This window comes from Trachurus japonicus, chromosome 12 (genome assembly GCF_045865225.1).
Source record: "Trachurus japonicus isolate A0001 chromosome 12, Traja_1.0".
In the NCBI taxonomy this organism is placed as follows: domain Eukaryota; kingdom Metazoa; phylum Chordata; class Actinopteri; order Carangiformes; family Carangidae; genus Trachurus; species Trachurus japonicus.
Genome location: NC_140918.1, coordinates 20,787,885 through 20,810,470, shown reverse-complemented (window position 1 = coordinate 20,810,470; position 22,586 = coordinate 20,787,885). Strand labels below are relative to the sequence as shown.

The 22,586-nt window shown below is 42.4% G+C and overlaps 1 protein-coding gene across 1 annotated transcript in view; it reads right to left on the bottom strand.

The window, feature by feature from the left end:
- epha5 (EPH receptor A5) overlaps nt 1-22,586 on the bottom strand; it is a 79,965-nt gene that overhangs the window by 48,154 nt on the left and 9,225 nt on the right. Inside the window, exon 3 of the mRNA XM_085793821.1 lies at nt 13,408-14,128. Within this exon, the coding sequence (XP_085649947.1) occupies nt 13,408-14,128 (721 nt within the window). The remainder of the gene's footprint in view (nt 1-13,407; nt 14,129-22,586) is intronic.

Below are 22,586 nucleotides of genomic sequence, written 5' to 3'. Positions count from 1 at the left end.
TGCAACATGAATAGACGGCGTTGGTGGTATTAGAAAGAGAGTGTGTGTGTGTGTGTGTGTGTGTGTGGGTGTCTGTGTGAGTGTGTACGTGTGTTGCCCTTGGGCGAGCTGTCTTTCTGATGCCACGCAGCTCTTAATGCACAGCACAAAGGGTAAAAGGTAATTAATATGCAATACACACCAATGTGCCCGTATGCAATTGTGTGTGTGCATTTGTGTGTGAGGTTAATACGTAATTAATATGCATCACACACTGGCATCCCAGGCAATTAAGGATCCAGCGGTGTCCGCTGATGCTTCTTAACGAGCGTCCTCTTTAATTGGAAACATTTCACTGTAAACATGTTGATTTATATGACTGGCTGTCGTTTGGTGGGATTAAAGGCAGTAAGCGATTAAGGCAGAGTGGGAGATTCACACTTGTCTGGGGGGTGGGGGTAACCGCCACATAGGAGAACAACAAGAGGACACTGAGACTAGAGACAGTATGGATCCAAATATCGAAATGCATTCCCACTTTTGTTTAATAAGATTCTCTCAAAACTCATAGATCAATAATCATTTATCACAAAAATTCAGACAGACACACTATTAGAGCTCTTAGAAAATCACAAACAACTCTTTGCACAGCTACATTTGCACAGTTTTTCTTCCATTGCACAGATTATGCATATTTAATTTGGTACATTTTTTTCTATGTATTCTATTTCAGTATTTTATCTCGTAACATACATGATTTTATATGGATGTATATATTTTTTCATATCTCTGTTTTATTTTGCTCTACTAATGTATGCCCTATATGTATGTCTGCGCTACTGGACACTAGAATTTCCCTTGGGATCAATAAAGTATCTCTAAGTCTCTGACAGCCGTCACTATCAGTTGTTTAGCTGACCAAATGCTGTGTGAATTGGGTTTTAAGGTGCAGACACTGAAAACTAGAAGATGTAATGGAAACTTAAAATGGAGTACTTTAACATTGTGGTGTTGTTCTACTACTCTAAGTAAAAGCCATGCGTTTAAAGTACAGACACATTACCAGCCCAGTGTACTCAGTATGAAATCCACACATACTGTAATGCACACAGTTACTGTAGTTGCAGTATGTCAACTAGAACTTCACAATTCAGACAAAATAAGAACAAAAGAGCCAACTGGCTCAGACTGTTGTTTGCACATGACATCCACTTATATTTTCATCTTTCCTGCCACTCTTCCAAGTGTACACAGATTCAGCAGAACTGACAGAAATGTAAACTTTGGCAGAAGAAACAAAAAGAAATGGTGAGGCTGATTTTCAATACTGTGCCTGTGTTGTTATCAGATACTATTGTGAACCAATAAACCAGCTGAGGAAACACGGTAAATATCCTGTTCCTGTATTTGTCCCAGAGCGAGCTACTGGCCTAAGGAACATAAACACAGTGTGTGTGTGTGCGCGCCTATTTGTGTGTGCATGCATTGGGGTTTCATACCTTTAAGTATAATGTTGGTATTGCTGTGTTTGTGTGCGTGCCTCTGCCTGTGTGCATGTGTATGTGGCGATGCATGCTGATATTTGTGTATACTTGTGTGTGAACACACACAAAGCTGGAAGATAATACCATAATAATATACAATCAAGTGAATGGGGTTTTCCTGTCTGCTGGATGACAGAGGAGGTCATTGTCTAGCAGCCATTTATTCTCACAATCTGACCACAAGCACAAACCAACAGGTCAGCGAAGGTCACAGCCGCAGTCCCTCATAAACCAATTTATTGCACCGGTGAAAGTCAAGAGGGGAAAATTAAACATTAGCCATACATCATCATGATAAATCAAGTGTCAACTTATGCTGACCATGTGTTGGGAAGTAATTCAACCAAGTGAATAACAACGACACCAGACTACATATCATATTACTATTCAGCATTTAGTTGACACTCATTTACTTGGGGAAAAAATGGGTCTCTAGCAAAGGACCAACAATTGTGAACAAAATTTTGCAGGCATCCACAAATTAGGTATGTAAGGGTCAAGATCTGAGAGCTACTATAATACTCCTGAGACATGTGATCTCAGCTGAAGGTGCAGGAGTAGACGTGATGTGATTGTGCATGAAATTGGTTGTGAACCTAATAACATTTCCTCTGAGCCATTTGAATACAAGCATGCAAAACGTTTCATGTGTGTGTGTGTGTGTGTGTTTGTGTGCACATTCATGTGAATTTTCCAGCTGAATTATCCAGATGCTCGCTGCTGCTTCTGTATGAGCTTTGATTCCATTTTGCACCATTGTTCTGATTGCATTTTTAATGAGTCAAACACAACAAACAATGATCAGGTAATTAGTTAATTAAGAGACATTTACAGGTGTTTTTTTTCAAGAGATAATTTGCCTTTTATAACAGAAGTTAATTCATGGATAATGAATAATACTGTATTGTGGTTGGATTTCCAGAATTCCCAAACACAGAGTCCCCAAAGGTCGAAGTTTGAGTTTACAGATATATAAGCCGCCAGAAATGTATATTATTTTTTTAAATGAAGAAGGTGCCTATCAAGGCTACTGTACAACATATGTATAATGCAGTTTTTATAGTCTCTGTATCTGTGGCATTAGAGGCAACACTGAAATACAAAATGTCAGTCTTCATTTTCAGTACAAGAAGACAAAAAAAGTTAATAATATTAACCAGTCGTAAAACTGTAATTGTTTTCACATAGGGAAACCGTCACCTGACCTACATATGTTAGAAGTGCCCATAACTACAAGCCTAACCAGTCATACAAGACACTGCTGACTTGGCCACTGGAGACGACCAGGCTTTCATGGAAAGAAGCTGGCTCTGCTGAATGAAGAATTTTATGAATATTTCACCAACTGCAGGATTGTGTGCGTTTGTGTGTGTGTGTGTGTATGGCTGTACCTTGGTGTGTGCGTTCTTGTATTTATAGCTCTGTTAGGACATTGAGAGGAGTGTGAGGGTGTAAGACTTGGTTTTAGGGTTCAGAATCAGAATGGGTCAGACTCAGATTTAAGTTCAGCTTGGGGCAGTAAATGGGGTTATGAATCTATTTATGATGGTAGAGGCTGAAGTTGGCAGTCAGACCTTGCACTGTGTCATTAAGGGTCCTCGCAAGAATAGAAAAAAAAAACATGTGAGGGTGTGCACACGTTAGCAGGGGGAAGGGAGGAAGCACTTCTGGGAAAGTCAGTTTACCCAACAAGCACTCAGGAAGCACTTTAGTTGTCATGACAGCATCGCCACGTTGAGATGATGGGGTGATGGAGAGGGGGTGGGGAGAAAGATGGAGAAAGCGAGAGAGAGATGCAGGAGGATGGTACGGAGTGGGAGAGAGTGTGGAGAAAGAGGTCTGTAGCCGCTTCCAATTGAACAGGATCTGAAAAGATGAATGGTCCAGTTGATTCATATTTCAGGAGATGATGGAATCAGAAATGGCTTCCTGCCACTTTTCGGCGCCGTCGTTCACCATGATGTTCAGTCTCAGGAGCAAATCAGGGATGACAAAACTTCTATTTTTGGAAGAGTAACTGCACACTCTTAAACCCGTATGGCAAAAAATCATAGATAGAGGAGAACAGATATCATGACTTGTAATGTTATTGGCTCTTTTTAGGTCCAGTGAGTTATGACAAAATTCCAACTATGTTTTTGGCAGATTCATATTCAGCTAAATAAACATGGAAGGATCATTTTGTATAACAAACAAGACATAATGTAATAATAATAATACTTGAAAAACAATTTTACTGGAAACTCTCTTGTATTGTGAGGTATTGTGAGGTAATAGAAACTGAGTTTTTCAGTACAGTGATGTTTCACAGATGAGTTTGCTTGATGGAGAAAATAATGGGAAAATATACAAAAGCTTATTACTTACTTATTACTTTGTCATAACCCAAACAACCAAATGAATTGAACTAATGAATGAATATATCAAACCAAAGCAGTGAGGCAGCACTGGAGCTCAGATTCTTATTATCACATGTGGATAATCATGTTGAACTGGCAGATGCCAGTATGATCATGTGTGTATCTGTGTTATGCAAGTGACTGTAATACCCTTGTCAGAATGCCACCATCCACAAGCCGCACACTGCAAAGTGTGAGCCTCTCGTTTGCTATCCCATAATTCCCTGGAGGGGGAAGGCAGAAAGCTTCCTCACATTACTACTCCAGTGAGTCAGTTTCTGATGGCAGCACCACCAGCGTGACCAGATCGAGTTTGACATATGCTGCAGTGACGTCTGACAGGCAGGCAAACACAGAGGAACATCAGGGGAGCCCTGGCACTGAAACAAAGTATCGTCAAGGGAAATCCAGCTGTACCCATGACACACTTAGACGACGCGCACGGAGACAAAATGCTCGGCGCTTTTTATTGTTCCACTAGTAAGCGCCACTTTATCGTCCCGAGCGTTTCTTTTAATTGATAATACCAACAGTCGTCCTCGTTTTCATTTGCACTCATCTTGCTGTCATTCTTTTTCCTCCTCTTTGCCAACTCCCCCCCTCCCCCCTCGACTCCCTCTCTTTTCCTTCCCCTGGCTTCGCTGCCCATCTTGCATCTCCAACTCTTTTTTCTTTTGTCACGTGAATTCAGTGCTGCCTGAATCCTGCCTGAAAGCTGTCAATCCAAGGCTTTAATTCATCTTCTCAACATGGCATTCAGCTCTTATCCTGTCATTCCAACGTCCAATTTAGTCCTCATTTCATTATTCCAACACTGAATACAGTCCTGACTCCATTATTCCGTCTTTCCAGTATGCCATTTAGCTCTTTTACTATCATTACAATATTACACTCAGCTCAAATGGCATTATTCCAACGTTCAAGGGGAACGTGTATTCCTCCCAACAACCCATTCAACCTTTAATATATCATTTCAATGATTCATTTAGTCTTTATTCCATTAAAGAAATATTATTTCATCACAAAATCCCATCATATAAAACTATCACTTTTACCCCTATTCCTCTGATACAGCCTTCCCATTCCACTCAGCACTCACTCAACTCTCTGTGTACACAAAGAAAAGTATTGTGGTTGTAATAAGGCTGCTGGAGTACTCTTTTCATGTTTTTACACATGCCCAACATCACATCCTGTTCCAAATACTTGGATAAGCTTTTTTGAGAGACAGGACTATGCTTGAGATAATACGCCATGTAAACATGTCATTCAAGTTTCTGATAAATCTGGGCCATTAGGACACGCACATTGTTTAGTAGTCAGTGAAATAAAACAAAAGAGATGAAATATGAGTGAAGAAATGATGTGACGATAAATCATGCTACTTCTGCACAGTCCTGACAGCTATTCTACAAACCTGGCTCAGTCAAATATTCTATAAAAAGGCTGAACTACAGTCCATATACATGTCATTTCCTATACAACCCAGAATGAGACTCAAAACTGGGTCTCTAGTTATTCTGACATCCCTCTCGGCTCCTCCATAAAACCCACCACTGAACTCAGACATTACACTGGTGCCACATTCAGCCATTCCTACATTCCCTCTCGTCTTCATTCAGCCTAAGTCACATCTGTGAGGCTGAAGTCAATCTACAATCCCCCCCTTTCCTCCTCATCTCCCTCTTCATCCATCTGCCCACTTCTATCCTCACTTATCCTTCCTCTAACGCCATCACCCCAGAAACAACACTCATCCATCTCTGTGTCTCTGCCCTCCCATCCTGTGGTGTGAAATCCTCAATTTATCTTGTGTCGCCCTGTTTAGCCATCAATTCTCCTCTCTGTGCTCCTTCCATCTATCTATTGGTCTATCTCCTCTCCTCTGTCTTGCTGGGCTGACAGTGCTGCAGGCGATGACCAATTATCCCAGTTAAAGTTGTGCCTACTTCTATACATCTACAGTAACGCAATCACATGGAGAATCTTTAGATGTCTGACACAATATTATGCCTGGTGTAACAAGACAGTATATCTGCACGCTTTGCATGCAAATGTATTTACGTCTTATGCATTTTTTATTTGCCTTACTGACACTTGAAACAAAAAACAACAAATATTACAGTAATATTGTAAATTTTTTTGTCTCCAGAATTTCCCCATCGTGGATACTACTCAAACCGCTGCTGTATTGAGGCTGAATGTTTTCCATAAATAGAGAGATAGTTTTGACAGAGGTGTGTGTTAGAGGAGGGGGAGGGTAAAAAAGACAGGAGCTGGATTGCTGATGGAGAAAGATAGACAGATCTTTAAAAGGGGGGGAAGGAGAGAGAAGCAGAGTGAGAGGCACTGGCAAGAGTGTAAAAGACAGGAAAGTGCTAATGTAGTTGGCAGCGATAAAGAGGAAGAGAAGTATGGGAGGGTGGATGGATGGATAGATGGGTGATGACTGATAGGCATTCAGGGAAAAGATACAATGAGAAAGGAGAGAGGTGCAAGAAGCAAGAAGTAGAGATGTGAGAGAGAGATAGAGCAGCAGAAAGAGAGGAGGAAAAAGACAAAGAAGATGAGAAAGTGGTGTCCATAATGAGTTCTGTCCTACATTCACAAAGGCTGCGTTAAATCATGCTCTACTAGGCAGCACACCAAGCCAATACAACCAGGATCCACACAGACTTACACATTTACTCTCAAATACACAAATTGTACTACACTCACTGTGACCTACAACCCACTGATTCACAGTCTACAGTGAGACAAGCATGCTTAAAACATTAACTGAAAAGGCTGAACAGACTATCAAATAAAATCTAGTTATTACTGAAGCTCCGTCTCATGTTTAAAAAAAACAGCTCTACGCTTAAAAAAAAAAAACACTCTGACATTCACAGAGAGGGCAAAATATACATAATGGGGAGAAAATTAAACTACTACATCCAACGCAGGTTCTCCAATCCAGCACAGCAGATGTTCTCCACATCTTTCACATCTGAAAGGCAACCAGAGAGCAGCCCGAAAAAAAAAAAAAGGAGACACTGAATATAACTCTTCACAGTATGGAGTCCAGGCGCTCTTTCAACAACTCTAAAACACTTCAAACGTTAATGTGAGTGAGTGAAACGCACATGAAAAAGTGTTTGCTAAGGCAGTGAACGCATATGGTTACAACGCGGAGAGAGAGGAAACCCTGCCATGTTTCCCTCTGTAGACTGTTTCAAAGGCTGTCAGTTTAAAAACGGTCTCATCTGCATACGAAACCACACACAAAGACATCATCCTGTAGCTTAGCTTCATTAAAGGTGGAGTGTATGATGTTGGAGAAAGACTGATGGTATTTTAACTGAAAACAGAAAAACAAATACACCCCTTACTTCAGAAACTCCGCTCCATGAAATAATGGAGGCGGCTTGCCCAGCCAACAAAACAATGGTGGAAATCAGGATGCCTTATAGCTACGCCGTGGAAGTGGATACATTAAACAAATGACAATGGCGTTTAGGGAGAGTCAGTCGTTCTGATTGTGCAAAACTACAGAGACCTTAATATCCAACAAAAAACTCCCTCATGCTAGCAAATGTGCGATTGTAGGTCTTTGTGACTATAAAAATCTCTGCAGGTTGTAGGCCTAGGTGCTAACGATACAGAGCAAATTGTTGCGACTGGTGCTGCATAGCTAGCATACAGAGAAGGTAAGCCTCATAGCATACCAGCTGCAGATAGTGGTACATCACACCAACAACTTGGCAAACTAGAAAGTAACCTAACTAACCAGTAAGGATTCACACACATCGTCAGAATATTCTGTCATGTGCTTGCCTTAACGTCTCTACTAATCTCTCTGCCAGCCTGTTTGCATTTCCAGTTAATCCAATTCAAAACTCTTCAGTTTGGTAGCAAAAGTGTAGACTTCTCCTTCTCCTGGTAATACTTATATTCCTTTAACATTAGGGATGCACATTTTAAATTTTTTGTCTGACCGATAACCAATGCTCATTAACCAATTATTAACCATCAACCAATAAGATTAAAATGCTCGTGGGGACAATCCACAAGGTTTTCTTTTTTTGCCAATATAAAACTCAGCTGAGCAGCGCCACATCCACTGTGCTCTGGTTCCGCTGATCATGCTTAGATGGCGGGTAGATCGTCCAATGTTAAACTGTTTTTATAGCTACAGTACAAAGTGCAGCCAAACACCAGGCTGAAGAGAGAGGAGAGAGAGGAACAGAGCTCCTCTGACAGCTCGTCTGTGGAGATGCAGGAGAGCTACAGGTGAACCGGCTGGAGGCAGCGCCTTCCTTTTTTCTTTTTTTTCTGCAGCGCCGTTGTTACAGGTGATGCACATCTACAGTATGTCCGCGTAGGCTACAGTACGTTTGTTGTCTGACCTTCCTTCACGGGGACTGCGGCTCATACTGTAAGTCCTCCTGTGTAACTTTTTGCTACAAAATATGACTGAAGGCAGGTGGAAGTCTGCACGTGTCGACACGCCCCCATGAGTTGACGACATAAGGAGCTAATAAAAAATAAATTAATTAACCGATAGTATTAATTGGTTAATTTCTTATCGGTTAACGGTTAAGCGGTTAATCATCCCTATTTAACATGCATTGGATTTACTGTGTCTGACTCTCAGTACCTTCCCTGCAGCACACACAGACTGGGCAGCCAGTGGGCCATGGGGAGATCTTCAGAATTTCTTATTTCACCTTGATTAGAATTTCATCCACCTTTGATTACGAGGAGTGTGCTTGACTCTTGACAGTTCACTGTTGACTTCATTTTGCTGTACTTATGACCACGATGATTACAAAAAAGTAAAAAAAAAAAAAAGTAAAAAGTCAATCAATTTCATTGTGTGCACTGGAGATGTTTTTATCCTGAAATGTTAAACCAGTGGCAAAAATTTGCATATCACATAACTTCATCTTCCAGGACAACAAAACTCATTAAAATGAAAGTCTGCTCTGCAACCCTGAAACTTCTGCTGCAACAGGACAGTGAAAACAGGCCATCAAGCATACTGAGAGCTTCTTACAAGGCATGGCGGCAGGGTCAGACTTTATAACAGTGTCATAAAACACCCTTTGTGAATAGGGTCTCTAAAGAGACATTACTTTCTTGCTGTCTCTTTTGAGCTCAGCCTACACAAGGACAGACTATGTTGTGTCTTTAATTCATGTCTCTTCTTGAGACAAAAATGAAGTACAGTTTCTTCTAAAACTCCACTTATGCACATTGAGGTCTTGCACATACAACTGACGGCTGCCTAAGCAAAGCAGCTATGTTTCGTAAACCGTATGCATTATTGTTTTTGCTATATCTTCCTTTAACTTCAAAGAAGAATAATTAAAATACTGTCTTCAGCTGAAGCTTTACTTATGGCTACAGCTATACAGTACTTTAATCTAAACTCCACAATGACTAGTTGAATAGTTAGATGCCCAAGTTTATCAGGTAGGGTTTTACCATGGTACAAAATTAGTTTAGTATGTTACCATGCTAAAATTTCTAATCAGTATCAGGCACTATGCAAAGGTAAGGCTGTATGCAGGAATCTACTCATAAGGTAAATATTGGACAGATGGCACACGATGAACTATCAAGGTACCAAGATATATAACAATCCATCTGGTAGTCGTGGAGATATTTCAGTATGATTCATAAATGTCTGCTTGTGGCACTAAAGGGAAACTATGAGGATAACCAAGGTCATTAGAATTAATCCGCTGGGGATTAATGTCAGGACAAAATGGCACAGGGATCTATCAGGAAATGTATCTGTCGGGACCAAAGTGGTGGGAAGACTGACCAATCAATTGACCTACACTGCCATTGCTAGATCCACACCACTATTATGTTAAAGGGACAGTATGGGACTTTATTGGCTTTTTATTGACAAAAATCAAATATCGCTTTCATAAATACGTATTTCACTGAAGTGGAATCGCGCCCGCATACAAATGAGCGCTTTCTCGTACCTTAGAATGAGATGTTACAAGTCGTTACAAACATACAGGGGGGGGTTCACCGAACCTTCTCTGCCATGTTGAATCGCCATGTTTTACGTTCAGTGTCACCGTGGCCGTCAGTAACCACAAACTCGGGCCGCCGGAGCTTCTCGGCTCGGGGAGAAAGTTTCCAGACAGCGCCTGTTAAAACTGTCACCACCGTGTAGCTAGTGTGAGGAAGGACGGAGGCACTGGTGTTGCCTTCAGGTGCAGTCAGACACCTGAATGACGCCGTGAGTGACGCCGTCGGCAAACCGACTGGATGTTATTTTACTCGACGAGAGAAAGCCGGTAAAACGTGAGTCAGGTAAACAATACGACATCGCCATGACAACATATTGTCATGCCTGTATTGTTTTGCCTCGTGCTGGCGGACCGTTTGTTTACATAGAGGCTTGTTTATCCTGATACATGCAGCGTGTGTTGTTTTTCTGACTTCTGCCCGAGTTTACGTAAACGCAACAGCAAGAATACGTGCCGACATGCAACCGCACCGCTAGATGGGGGTAAATGTCACATATTGTCCCTTTAAGAACAGAAGATAGCAAGCAACAACAACAGAGAGTTTGAAAAATAAGCTTCTCTTACTAACAAAGATGCTTACAGAGATCATTAAATTCAGGAGACTGCATTATTTTTAGATGAAACTACTGCTTGTGTAGTGCACTTCTTAATATTTTCCAGCAAGCTTCAGCTGACCTGACTGATCAAACCAGATTAGTGAAAAGGCATAAGTCTGTAAAGCCTAATTAGCTGTGCCATAACTGGGCAGCAAGCTAATGAGTGGTAATATTCACATGTTCCTACATCTTCACTCTTCCACATGTGTGTTTGGTATGTGCAGTACCTACTTAGCATTCTTTGCAGACATTTTGTTGATACAGTACAGAATGAGGTCTCAGGTATTATAGTGAACAGCAGGATGTTTTACAGTCTTGTCAGCCACAGATCTGTAACAGACTGGGTGACTGCACACAGTCTGCTGCAGTATGACTCCAGGCAGGCCAGTGGCCTACTGACAGCTATTTCCTAATGATCTCCCCACTGAGACTCCATGTCTGATGATTAAAGCTAGAGATTAGGGGTGTCACGATTCTCCAAATCCTCGATTCGATTTGATTTTCGATTTTAGGGTCACGATTCGATTCGATTTTTTTTTCTTTTTCTTACAGCACAGACGCCTATGCTATTTTCAGACTAGTCTAGTCTACGATCATTGGTTTTATTCATCAAATGTTGTACAGTAAATCTTATTTCAAAAGATGGGATACATATAAGTGATGCAATTTCCATAATGTATCACATTAGGCACTAATGGTCACATTTAAATAATTTCTTTACAATATAAAGGTAACATGCCCCCAAAAATCATGATCCAGGGGCCAAAATTGCCCCCAAGGTTTTGAAACAAATATATTTATATCTTTACATTATCATCATTTAATTTTCATTAATTTACCGTCGTGTCTCATTATTCTCCTGATGTCGGCTTAATGTAATGTAAACGAGATTGCGCTGATACGGAGAGTCATGTGACAGACAGCGGGGCAGAGCTGCAGCTGCTGTGCTGCCATGGACCTGATGATCAGGTCCTGATCAGACTGGCGGTGGCCCACAGTCAATCAGTCCCGGATCCTCCACCGTCACCAGATCCCCGAAAGCCCCCGCAAATAATACATCGACAAAAAGTGGCAAGTTGCACCTTTTCGTCGGCTTATTATTTGCGGGTTTTTTTTTTTTTTTATCTTATAACGTCTCTGCAACATGCGGCTCTCAGTGCTTGTCGGTGCTGTGTAGTTAGAGCTGTGTCTCCCTCCTGTTTCCCAGGGAGGAGGGGGACAATAACCCACCAGGGCTGGGTGATAAAACGCTATAAATTGTGAAATAACTTTTCTTCGATAGAAATATGAGACGTGGTCGATAGTTTTCATTCATCCATGTTTTGGCAAATAGCCAATTATATTGAGAGTTGCGCTGCGCCGAACCAATCATGTGGCTGGAATAGAGCCAGTCAACATGTGCATTTGTTTGGGTTGCTGCAGACGTGCACATCAGCTGACACCGCCGGTAAAAAAAAAAAGAGAGAGCGAGGGAGAGAGAGAGAGAGAGAATGAGTGAGTGTTGTCTCGAAATAAAAAGTAAAGGAGAACTCGGACCAGTGACTGACAAGAGGCTTGGTGCGCAATGGGGACAACGGGCAGTTGTAGCTTTGCGGCCAGGCGGGCGGGCGGGCGGGCGGGCGGGCGGGGGGGGGCGGGGATCGTCGATCCTCTCTTTGACTTCGATGCTCGAGATCGTGACGTAATTTCGATCGATTTCGATAAAAAATCGAAATCGTGACACCCCTACTAGAGATGATTTGTTACATAGCCACTCGATTTTACCGTTTGATTGTAATGAACTGATTGAGGTGTTGGACACTCTGGAGTTATTGTGTGTGTGTCTGTGATGACTTCAATCGAAATTCAGATGCATATTAAGTAGGTGCTCCCTGAATGCACCACTGAGCTAGTTTGAAATTGGTGTGTCATACGAGGTTTGTGGCACAAGAATAATACAGTGTCTCTGTTGCATTCTCACTGAAGCCAGTTGGACAAGGCTTCAGACCACAAAACCAACATTCCTGGTTTCGATATAGAACATAAAGAGGACAGGGAACTATTCTGTGCTATGGACCAGGGTTTATGTAATTCACATTTCTTGTCCACCACGTACACACACACACTCACACAAACAAAATTAGAAAAAGCAAAAAGTTTGTTCATTATCTGAGATAGAACATTGCACGAAGAGATGAAACACTCAAGAGCGACCAGATAATAACACACATTTCAATTTTCTGTACATCACAGCTTCACGCCGCTACGATAACCATCCTCTGGAATCTTTCTGAAATATCACCGCGCCACTCAGAGCCACTCTTGGTTGCACAAGTAGGGTCTAGTGTGCAAGTCTGAAAATCGAGTAATTTAAAGACAGCACAGAGGAAGATTGGAGAGGAGTGAAGGAGAGAAAAATAGAGAGGCCCTGGGTGCCCGTGGAAATGGCAGTTAAGGTCGACGGTGGGAATGTTTGGGCTCGAGACGGAGCAGAACAGCGGCTGTATGAGAGCAGCAAAGTGCTGCAGGACTCGGGGGAATACCCTGCACTAAGCCGGAGAGAAACACACACACACAGATGCACACATACACCCAGTAAGAATCACTCTGAGTAAAAGAATAAACAGATCCATGCACACGTTCTAGCGCACAATACTAAAAACTAACATTTGCATGGCAATAAAACAAAAACAAACACACAGGAAGAGCACACATGAACGCACGCTCATCTAAAAAGAGCAAAAATGTGAAAACAGGAAAATAACATGAAGAGTGAAAAACAGCAAATTCTCACATTTGAAAAAAACTAGAATCAGATTTTATTGGAAAAGAAACTACTTCACACAAATGCACACACACACACATACACTCTCACCTTTACAGGATCCGTTGATTTCCTCAAACCCCGGCTGGCAAACACACTTCCCGATAGGCACCAGCCACTCTCCCTCAGTGCTGCAATGCATCCTGGGTGGCTCGTATAAAGGCAGGGAGTTATTAACGCAGCGGCCCACTACCTCCACCAGCTGTGAGGCCTCTGAGCCTGGGATGGTGTCGGGGAACTCGGCGAGGCTCTTCACCAGAAATGGGCAGCGTTTGTAGAAAACTCGTACTGAGACTAAAGCGATGCAGGCCCCCAAATCCTGAAACGCCAGGTAGAAGCCTTTCCGGATCAGAGGACCTAAATCGCGGACTTCAGTGTTGAGCTTCATGACGCGGTCCCCCAGGTCCAGCTCTGTGAAGCTCTCGTCAGCCGCTATGGTGTCGATTTTGATGTACCTGCTTTCCTTCATCACCCTGTCTTCCTCCTCCGTCATCCCCGTTCCGTCTCTCATCTCTCCTTCCTCCATTTCCTCCTCGTCCCCGTCCGTTTCGTAGTAATACATGTTAAATGTTTCTTTGCAGGTGCCGACCCCGCCGGGCAGGCTGTTGCAGTCCCTCAGAGTGAACTTCAGCTCTATGAAGACCCGCTGGGCGCCCTCGGTCAGGATCCAGTTGGTGTGGAGCCAGTTGTTTTGGTTCTGCTCCATGACCCTGCACACTTGGTAGGTGTGAATGGGGGCGTAGTCCTCGTCTACCTCACCGATCTCCTCCCACTGAGGCAGAGAGAAGGTGGAAATTAATCAAGGTTGAAGGAAAAATAGGTGAAAGATGAAAAAAAAAACAATTTCACTCTTGGACAACAGGGAATCAAAGCTTAACACTTCTTTTGGCAACACAAGCAAATTGTACTCATAAACGTTAAATTGAAAGTGTAAGCAGCTTTTTTCTGTTGCAGGTCAAATGTAGCAAATTGTAACTTCTACACATACGCTTGAATTAACCCATATTTCCCACCCGGGGATTATATCCTTCAAAATTGTCACAAAATGAATCTGAGAGCTCTGGAGATGATTTATGGGAAAGAAAAGTTATATGTGAAACACAATATGCCTTGTGTTTGTTATGAAAAATCTGCCAATTTTTACATTTCTGATCCTTGAGCAGTAATATACGTCAATGAAACAAGCTGAGAAAAATAAATAATCTTTCAGCACTCACAAACACTGCTTTGGTCTTATTATTATATATATAGGCTATGTTTATTACACTCTTTATTCATGTAAAATCCTAAGTCAATGTAAGTAAGTAAATGTTTGATCGATGAAGTTTTGTACAATGTATAATATTTCAACCTGAAACACTGAAGTATAGAGCAGCATAAATGGAAATATTCAAAAAGTAAACACTGCTGATTGACAAGATTGAATATTTGAGAACTTTGGCTAGAAAATGGTTTTGTGGAGAAATGTGGCTCGAATCCTCAAAGCAAGGAATCAAAATACAAAAAAACCCAAAAAAAACAGTGTGAAAACTGAGGTATGCATTTTTGGATTGGCTTCACAATGGTGAGGAATTTTAAAAGAGATGGAGAGACTGCCTTGGTGTGTATGTGAGTCTCAGTATAGATAGAAGAGGAGTAATCCTCATCCCTTCCACCTCATTTCCTCTGACAATGAGATAGGGTTATAGGGTATCTATGCATTTCCCATGAATGAGGAGTGGAGCGCTTGTCAGCGAAAAAAAGAATTAACGTGCACTTACAGGTGTGGTTGTCTATGCGTATAGCCATACTGCTATCAAATGTGTGCGTATGTGGGTGTCCCCATTATTGCCAGTGTGTGTGCATATATGTAAATTACTCCTTCAGTGTTCAAAGCTCCTGTGTATTTGAGCATCTGCATCCATGCCTGTGTGTGTATGTGTGTATGCATGTGTGTGTGTCAGACAGCAGCATTAATTCCCTCTGCCTGTCTCCTGGGATGTGGCTATTATCTGCATCACTAGCACTCTCCCATGGCTAATACAGGTGCTTCATCATGTCACTGTAATATGGCCAGAGGGACCAGACTATGATCTGGTGTTATAGCCTAATAGCCCATATTAATCAATTCTCACTGTAGCTGTTGTATACAACCTTCTGTCTTTGCCTTTTCTCTCTCTTCTCTCCATCTTGCTCAGCATCTGTCTTTTTTATTTTTTCCATCCCATTCCTGCTTTAGTCTATTTTTCTTTACAGTGATTATCATTTAGTTCCTGAAACATTAATGAATGGATGCAGGCATTGTCAAGTATTATTAGACAGCTACGAGTGTTGTTAACCGTCTAGTGTTTGTGTGTGTGTATTTGTAATCTCGTACTTCTATCATTGTTTTCAGGCCTCAATTGCCAGCACATGTTTAGAAAGTGACATTTTCAATATCATCAACTCATGGAAAAGCTGTTTGAGGATTCAGACACGGCTTAAGAGTTAAGGTTAGATTTAGGATTAGGTTAAGGGGTTAAATGCATTGTGTTGATGAGGGTCCTTGCGCGTCTAGACGCACAAACATATCTGTGCATGCTCGTCTGTGACAGAGCCCCTATCTCTCCCAGACCCCAGCCCAGTCAGTCCCAGTGCAGACATTAAGCCTCTTACTGGTTAGATCACACAGATCCAGCAGCCTGCTCTGAGCTTTACACAGCTTAACACAGAGACACATATACACACAGACACACAGACACACACACACACACACACACACACACACACACACACACACACACACACACACACACACACACACACACACACACACACACACACACACACACACACACACACACACACACACACACACACACACACACACACACACACACACACACACACACACACACACACACACACACACACACACACACCAATCATTATTGGTAGCCCAGCAGGGAGCTGAACAGATGACCCTCTCTGGTTTTGCTTGGAACCAAATGGGTTCAGTGTCTGTGGATGACGCGGGCTTGCCATTGTTGCCACTGGAAATTTTCCCACTCTGCAGCTCGACTGTATTAATAGTGTTAGTGATTACAAATGGAAATGGGACATGACACTTGCATAAGCTAACTCTCTAAACTGACTCATCAAACAGTGATTTACCATGAGCCATTAGTCTGCAGATAAACACCCTATATGACTCCAGCTTCGAAAAACACACACTGCAAACAGAGGTTGGCAGGGTTCAAACTAATGCTCTCCATTAAATGGGGTCCTTGCTTTCCTAATGTGATGGATTTTATTTCAAAATAGGAGATTTTCATGTACAATGCACAAAATAAAGGGCTTTTTTTTTTGCAGATGAAGTTGTGATTGGTACAGTAGGATGTTGATTAATACCCACTCCTGCACCATGATGTGGCCACTGTGTGTGTGTGATTTTCCTGGAAAAATCAGCCATTTTCTAGGAAGTTCAAGTGGCTATTTCACGGGATCTTTACAGACCACAGTATGTGGTATTAGGTGGGTAGGTGACAGAGGTCAAACACAAAGCCTCGGCGCACAGAGCAAACACGCCAACGCCTGAGGGTCAGGACCACCCATGCTGATAATGCAGAGTTGTTGTAGAAACAAAAGCGTGCTCTACACAGCGCACTGTTTCCAATCCATTTTTATTCCTGCTTTAGCCATTCATCTCTCGTGATTATGTAAAGCAGTTCGCTGCCCCTTTGTTTTAAAAAAGAAGAATGTGATGTTATAATCTTCCGTGCTCCCACATCACCTTTCGAGCAATTCACACAACCCCATCTCAGAAGGGTCAGTTCACTCAAAGTCCAACAGCAAGACACTTTTTCCCACTTATCCCTTGTGGTATCTCGACACGCAGATACTTTGAAATGGGTCTGACAACTTCAGCAGATAATTTCACAAGATTTCTGCTCTATCTTTCCTTAAAACAATGTCCCTGTCACTCAGAAACTCCCTTGTCATTTCATATCGCAACCGCTGCTCTCACAGACTGAGTTTCTAGAGTTTCTTGAGAAATTGCCTGAATTATCCTGAGTATCCAGGACATTGTTTTCAAAAAGAACTGGGTCTCTTGTGGTTTTCAAATATATGCTTTCCAAAGCTTTGAATAACACGAACCAAATCCTTTGTAATCACGTGGCATTAGAGTGTTTTCTGAGGCATAAATCTCAACACCCACACGAAACCAAAAACGTCTGAATGGCTTGATACCACGAGCAGATGGATGCAAGAGTTTTAGTGAGTTAATTTCATGCTTTATTGTGAAAGATAAAAAAAAACGGGTCGAGAGCTTTGAGTCCCAGTGGAGGTGAATGGTCCTAGTAATCATAGGATCTTAATTTCAGTCCTTCCAGACCCCCTCGCGCAGCCCCTTACCCTCTACTCTTCTCCGCCTTCTGCCCTTTTTCTACTTTGCTCCCTACACTCCACAGCCCCTATAGGCATCCGTCTAGCTCCTCATTAGTGCGCGTTTGTTTTGTTGACTCTCGTGTGTGCGGGTGTGCTCGTATGGGTCCACGTGTCACATCCGTCAGCAGACCCCCTGTGGCTGTGCTGAGTGCCCTCCTGGCTCCAAGTCTATAAAGCTGTCTGCAACTCATTATTACCCCCCATTACCACTGACTGTCATGACACTATAATAGATCTGTCCTTCTCCTGCCATGCCCATGCAGCATCCCCCCCTGACCCCCCTCCCACATTTCTGCCTCCATCTCATCCATCCTAACAAACCCTCTTCTCATGCCTAATTCCTCTGCCTTTTCATTTCATCCATGTCTATCATCATTTTCTCCATGTCCTCCATTCTTCCTTTAATTATCCAATCTCAAGTCTAACCCAGAAACACTGCTCGACCACTTCCCCCACTTCCTCCTCTCTCCTCCAGCTTCTGTCTCCTCGTCTTCCTCCTTGTCCCTGATTTCTGCTGCTCCTCCTTTCTCTTCTTCAACTTCTCTCCTCCGCCCTCCTGTCATCCTTCTAGTTAATCTCCCTCCATTGTCTTATCTTCCTTCTCTCCTCTGTCCCTTTTACCTCTCCTTGTCCTCTCTCCTTCATGGTACAGTAATGTGCCGGGGGAAAAAAGAGAGGCTCTGTGGAACAGCACAAGAGCTGTGGCTCAACAAATCTCTAAACAAACACTCCTTGAACTGTTCAAACAGCCGCTCTCCTTCCTCATTAGGGACAGATTAGTGTCCCATCACAACAAGCCGACTGTTAGCCATCACTTAGCCATCATTGAGTGTTTTTTTTGTTTTGCTCTGCAGTGTGTTCAGCACCTTTGATGCTACAGTAACCCTTATCTATGGTCAAGTGAGCATGCTGAATCACACATGGCCTGCAATGGAAGAGAGCTCTACATCTCGCTGCTCAGTCTGCTGAACCAGTGATTAAATCAATTTAGTGTACTTTCACTTTACTTTCGCCTCCTTCTTGCACGAGTGAAAGCCTTCAGGCATCAATTCACATTGAGTGTGAAAGATAGATTATTGGGGAACAGAGGTGTTGGAATCTCCATGTTACGTCTGTGAAGCACTGGAGTTGTTGTTCAAACTTGTTTTTGGAAAAGATCTGAATCAGGACCTCCAAGATTACAGAGCAACAAGGCTGTGCGTATTACCACCAGCAAATTTGCAGGAAATACTCAAGCCCATTTGAATTTCAATTGTCCTGAAATCTATTTCGAGCATTTCTGTTTTATTGAAATCACTATAATACAAGGTCACTGTGACTTTGAACTCTTTGAACCTTTGCCCACCCAAAATCTCTTGAGTTCATCTCTGACTCCAAGTGAACATTTGTGGCAAATCTAAAAGGATTCCCTCAAGGTGGTCTTGTACGGAAGCCGAGAACGGCCAGGTCCGTATACATTTTTTTTATTACCGTTTTCTCGTAATAACGACTTATTAACTCGAGATAACAAAGTCAGTTTTCTCGTGATAACGACTTATTATTTCGTTATCTCGAGATAACAAAGACCGTTTTCTTGTGATAACTAATTAATTTATGGTAAAATGTGTTGACATGGTTGCCTAGCAACAGGAGGCTACTGTTCAGTTCGAGCATGGGGCAGTTAACTTTAGTCTACTCTAGCCTACTCACTGGTGTGATTATTGTCCACACCAGCTGTAAACAATAACTTACCAGTAAGTTAACGTTAGTTTGTATAACGTCACTGTGCTGGGTTTATTTAAGGGGCTACTACCGGCCAGTGGTCCCATCTATCCTGTTTCAGATAAGCTAACGTTAGCTACTGGCTGCTGCTGTCAGAAATCCCAACCTTATCTCGAACCATCAGACACCTGTTGCCTGCGACCACTGACATGTAGGCTAATGTTAATTTGGCAAGACAGCAGTGTTCATATGGTGTTCATGAGCTTTATCTGAGCAGCAACTAGCTAACATTACCTTAGCTGAAGCTGCCATAACGTAGTCAACTCTCATGTGTTTATGCTAACCTGTAGCCCCTTAAATAAACCCAGCTCAGTAAACAAACTAACGTGTGTAACTTACCGGTACTTCACTGTTGAGCAGAGCAGAGCAGACTAGTGGCAGCTCTTGAAGGCTGAAATCAGGATGATGTGATCACATAAATCAGCTCACTGATTTGAGTTCTACACATGGTTCTGGGCAATTATCCCACGAAAACATCTCTTCTGTTACGTTAGATCTGTAGATGTTTCCAACAGACTCGCTTTAGTAGCCTCCTGCTACGAACATACAGCGGCTAACCAGCTGCTACCATGGATGTATTATATTAACCTCGTAAGCAGAAGCGATTGCACCGGGGAAACATGTTCTTTGGTCTGTGGGAGGAAGCCGGAGTACCCGGAGAGAACCCACGCATGCACGGGGAGAACATGCAAACTCCACACAGAAGGGCCCCAGCCGGCCGGCGGGTTCGAACCCAGAACCCCAGTGCTAACCACTGCACCACCGTGCCGCCTTTGTTATCTCGAGATAACAAAATAAATTAATTCGTTATCACGAGAAAACGGACTTTGTTATCTCGAGATAACGAAATAATAAGTCGTTATCACGAGAAAACGATAATAAAAAAAATATTATGGACGTGGCCGTTCTCGGCTTCCGTAGTCTTGAGATATCACAGAACATATTTTGTAAGGTCACAGTGACCTTGACCTTTGACCACCAAAATCTAATCAGTTTATCTTAAAGTCCAAGTAAATGTTTCTGCCAATTTCCTGAATCACTATCTCGATATAATAACATCAGTTGGGTAAAGTGTTTCCATGATCAGGCGAAAGCAGCACGAATCAATACTTTGTTAGTTGCAACTTTCTCTGAGACATATTCTCAAGTAACCATTCAAACAGATTGATGGGTGGGAAAATGGTGGGCTACTTTGGCATCGTCATTTTTATGCAATGCCAAGTCTTTCTACTTCTTCCTCTCAGACAGGCTCAGAAGGAGATGCATGTGAGCCGTCAGCAGCAGCTTTAGTGTTTTCTTCTGATTTAAGATTTAACACAAGAGTTTAAGTGACGCAACGCAGCACAGAGGTTTTCATCAGTCGCCCTTTGTCAGCGCTAACTTCTTTGTGGCCATGGCTTAGTGTGTCAGCGTCGTTACCGACCCAGTAACCACCGCCTGTTAGCGTTCAGATGAGGACAAGATGAGAAAAGGCTTTTGGACTTGCCAGACTGATGGGAGGAAATTGAGACAGATGGATTTGAAGGCAAAAATAATCCTCGTTGTGAGATTCATTCCTTTAATGACACCTTCCTTCCTGACTTTTCTTGCTTTATTCTTGTCCCTTCATGATGCAGCAGATGAAAGCATCCACCTAATGTCATATGATCGGCCGCCCACCCACCAGCACTCCTCCGATACAATGGGAACAGGAAGTAATGGAGGTATTAGATGACAAAGGGTTGACAGACAAATATCATAAATCATAATGGGCAGGCAACCAAAATTCCTCTATGTATATTTTTTCCATATCTTCATTTTCACATCTAGTCCCTCTTTTTTTTGTCAAACACAGATGCAAACTTGCTGCAACTCACTGAAATTCCAATGACACCTTTAAATACCAGCTAAATGTCTTGTCATGTAGCTTCAGTGTGGAGTTTCTGATTACTTTATTGAACTTTAGCAGCTGTTTGCTTCATACTTGTCCTGTTTTCTGTCTTAGTCAAAAAAAAAAAAAAAAACTTTGAATAATGTCCAACAGTCTGTCTGTTCCACAGTTTAATTAATTGCATTGAAATCTGTCTACAACCATTGAAATCTGTCTACAACTATGTAATCTGTCGCTTCCATCCAAAACCCTTGTCAACCTCATCTGCTGTGCTGCTGTCAGACACCCACAATCAGACACGGGGAGGAGACAAAAAGTAATTATGCTCCAGAGACACTTTAAATGCCACACACTCTCTCCTCTCCCTTGTCTCTTTCTCCAATTTATCTTTGTCTTCTTGACTCCCCTTGTGCCCTCCCCCCCCCCCCCTCCCTCTACCTTCAGCAGTGATTTTCACTCCTCTACTTCAAAACAGGAGGAGACAGAGGACTTGTACTGTGGAGGTCACAGGAAGCCTGCTTTCTCCTCTCTCACACTCTCCCTCTGTCTCGCCCTGTCATGGTCTGACTGTCTGCAGCTCTCCATCTCTATCTGACTCTTCCCACCTCAGTCTCACACCACATCTGTCTCCGTGTTGCCAGATTACCCTGCTGGCGGGGCCCCCTCAAGGCAAAATTTTAAACTTTGGTTGTCTGCTAGCTGAGATGTCTTCAAGCCAGATTTCCAAATTGGTTTTTACTCCATCTGTGAGAGGGGGGTAACACTGATGAAACCGAGAGAGGAAAGAGAGGTATACTGGATATTTCAATTTATTTTACCTTGGAATTTCTGAATCTAACACTGTGGTTAATATGATTACATGGTTTGAATGACTTGAAACTGGCTTGAATGGCTGAAAGCTACAAGGGTGATGCCTTTGTTTATTACACAGTAATTAATTTCTGTAGCTGTCATTAAGTGAAAGACACTCCCCCAGGATAATAATTGCCCCACACCTGAGCACAAAAGATGCTGGAGCTTTGGGTGGGGCGGCTGTGGCTCATGAGGTAGAGAGCATCATCCAATCTTCACTGAGCAAATTTAGATTTCATAGGACGCTCACAGCGCAATGACAAAAAACGTTTCCTGTGATGAATGAAATATAATAATTCTCAGTTTCAAGCTACTGTATCGGTGTTATTGTTTTTTTTAA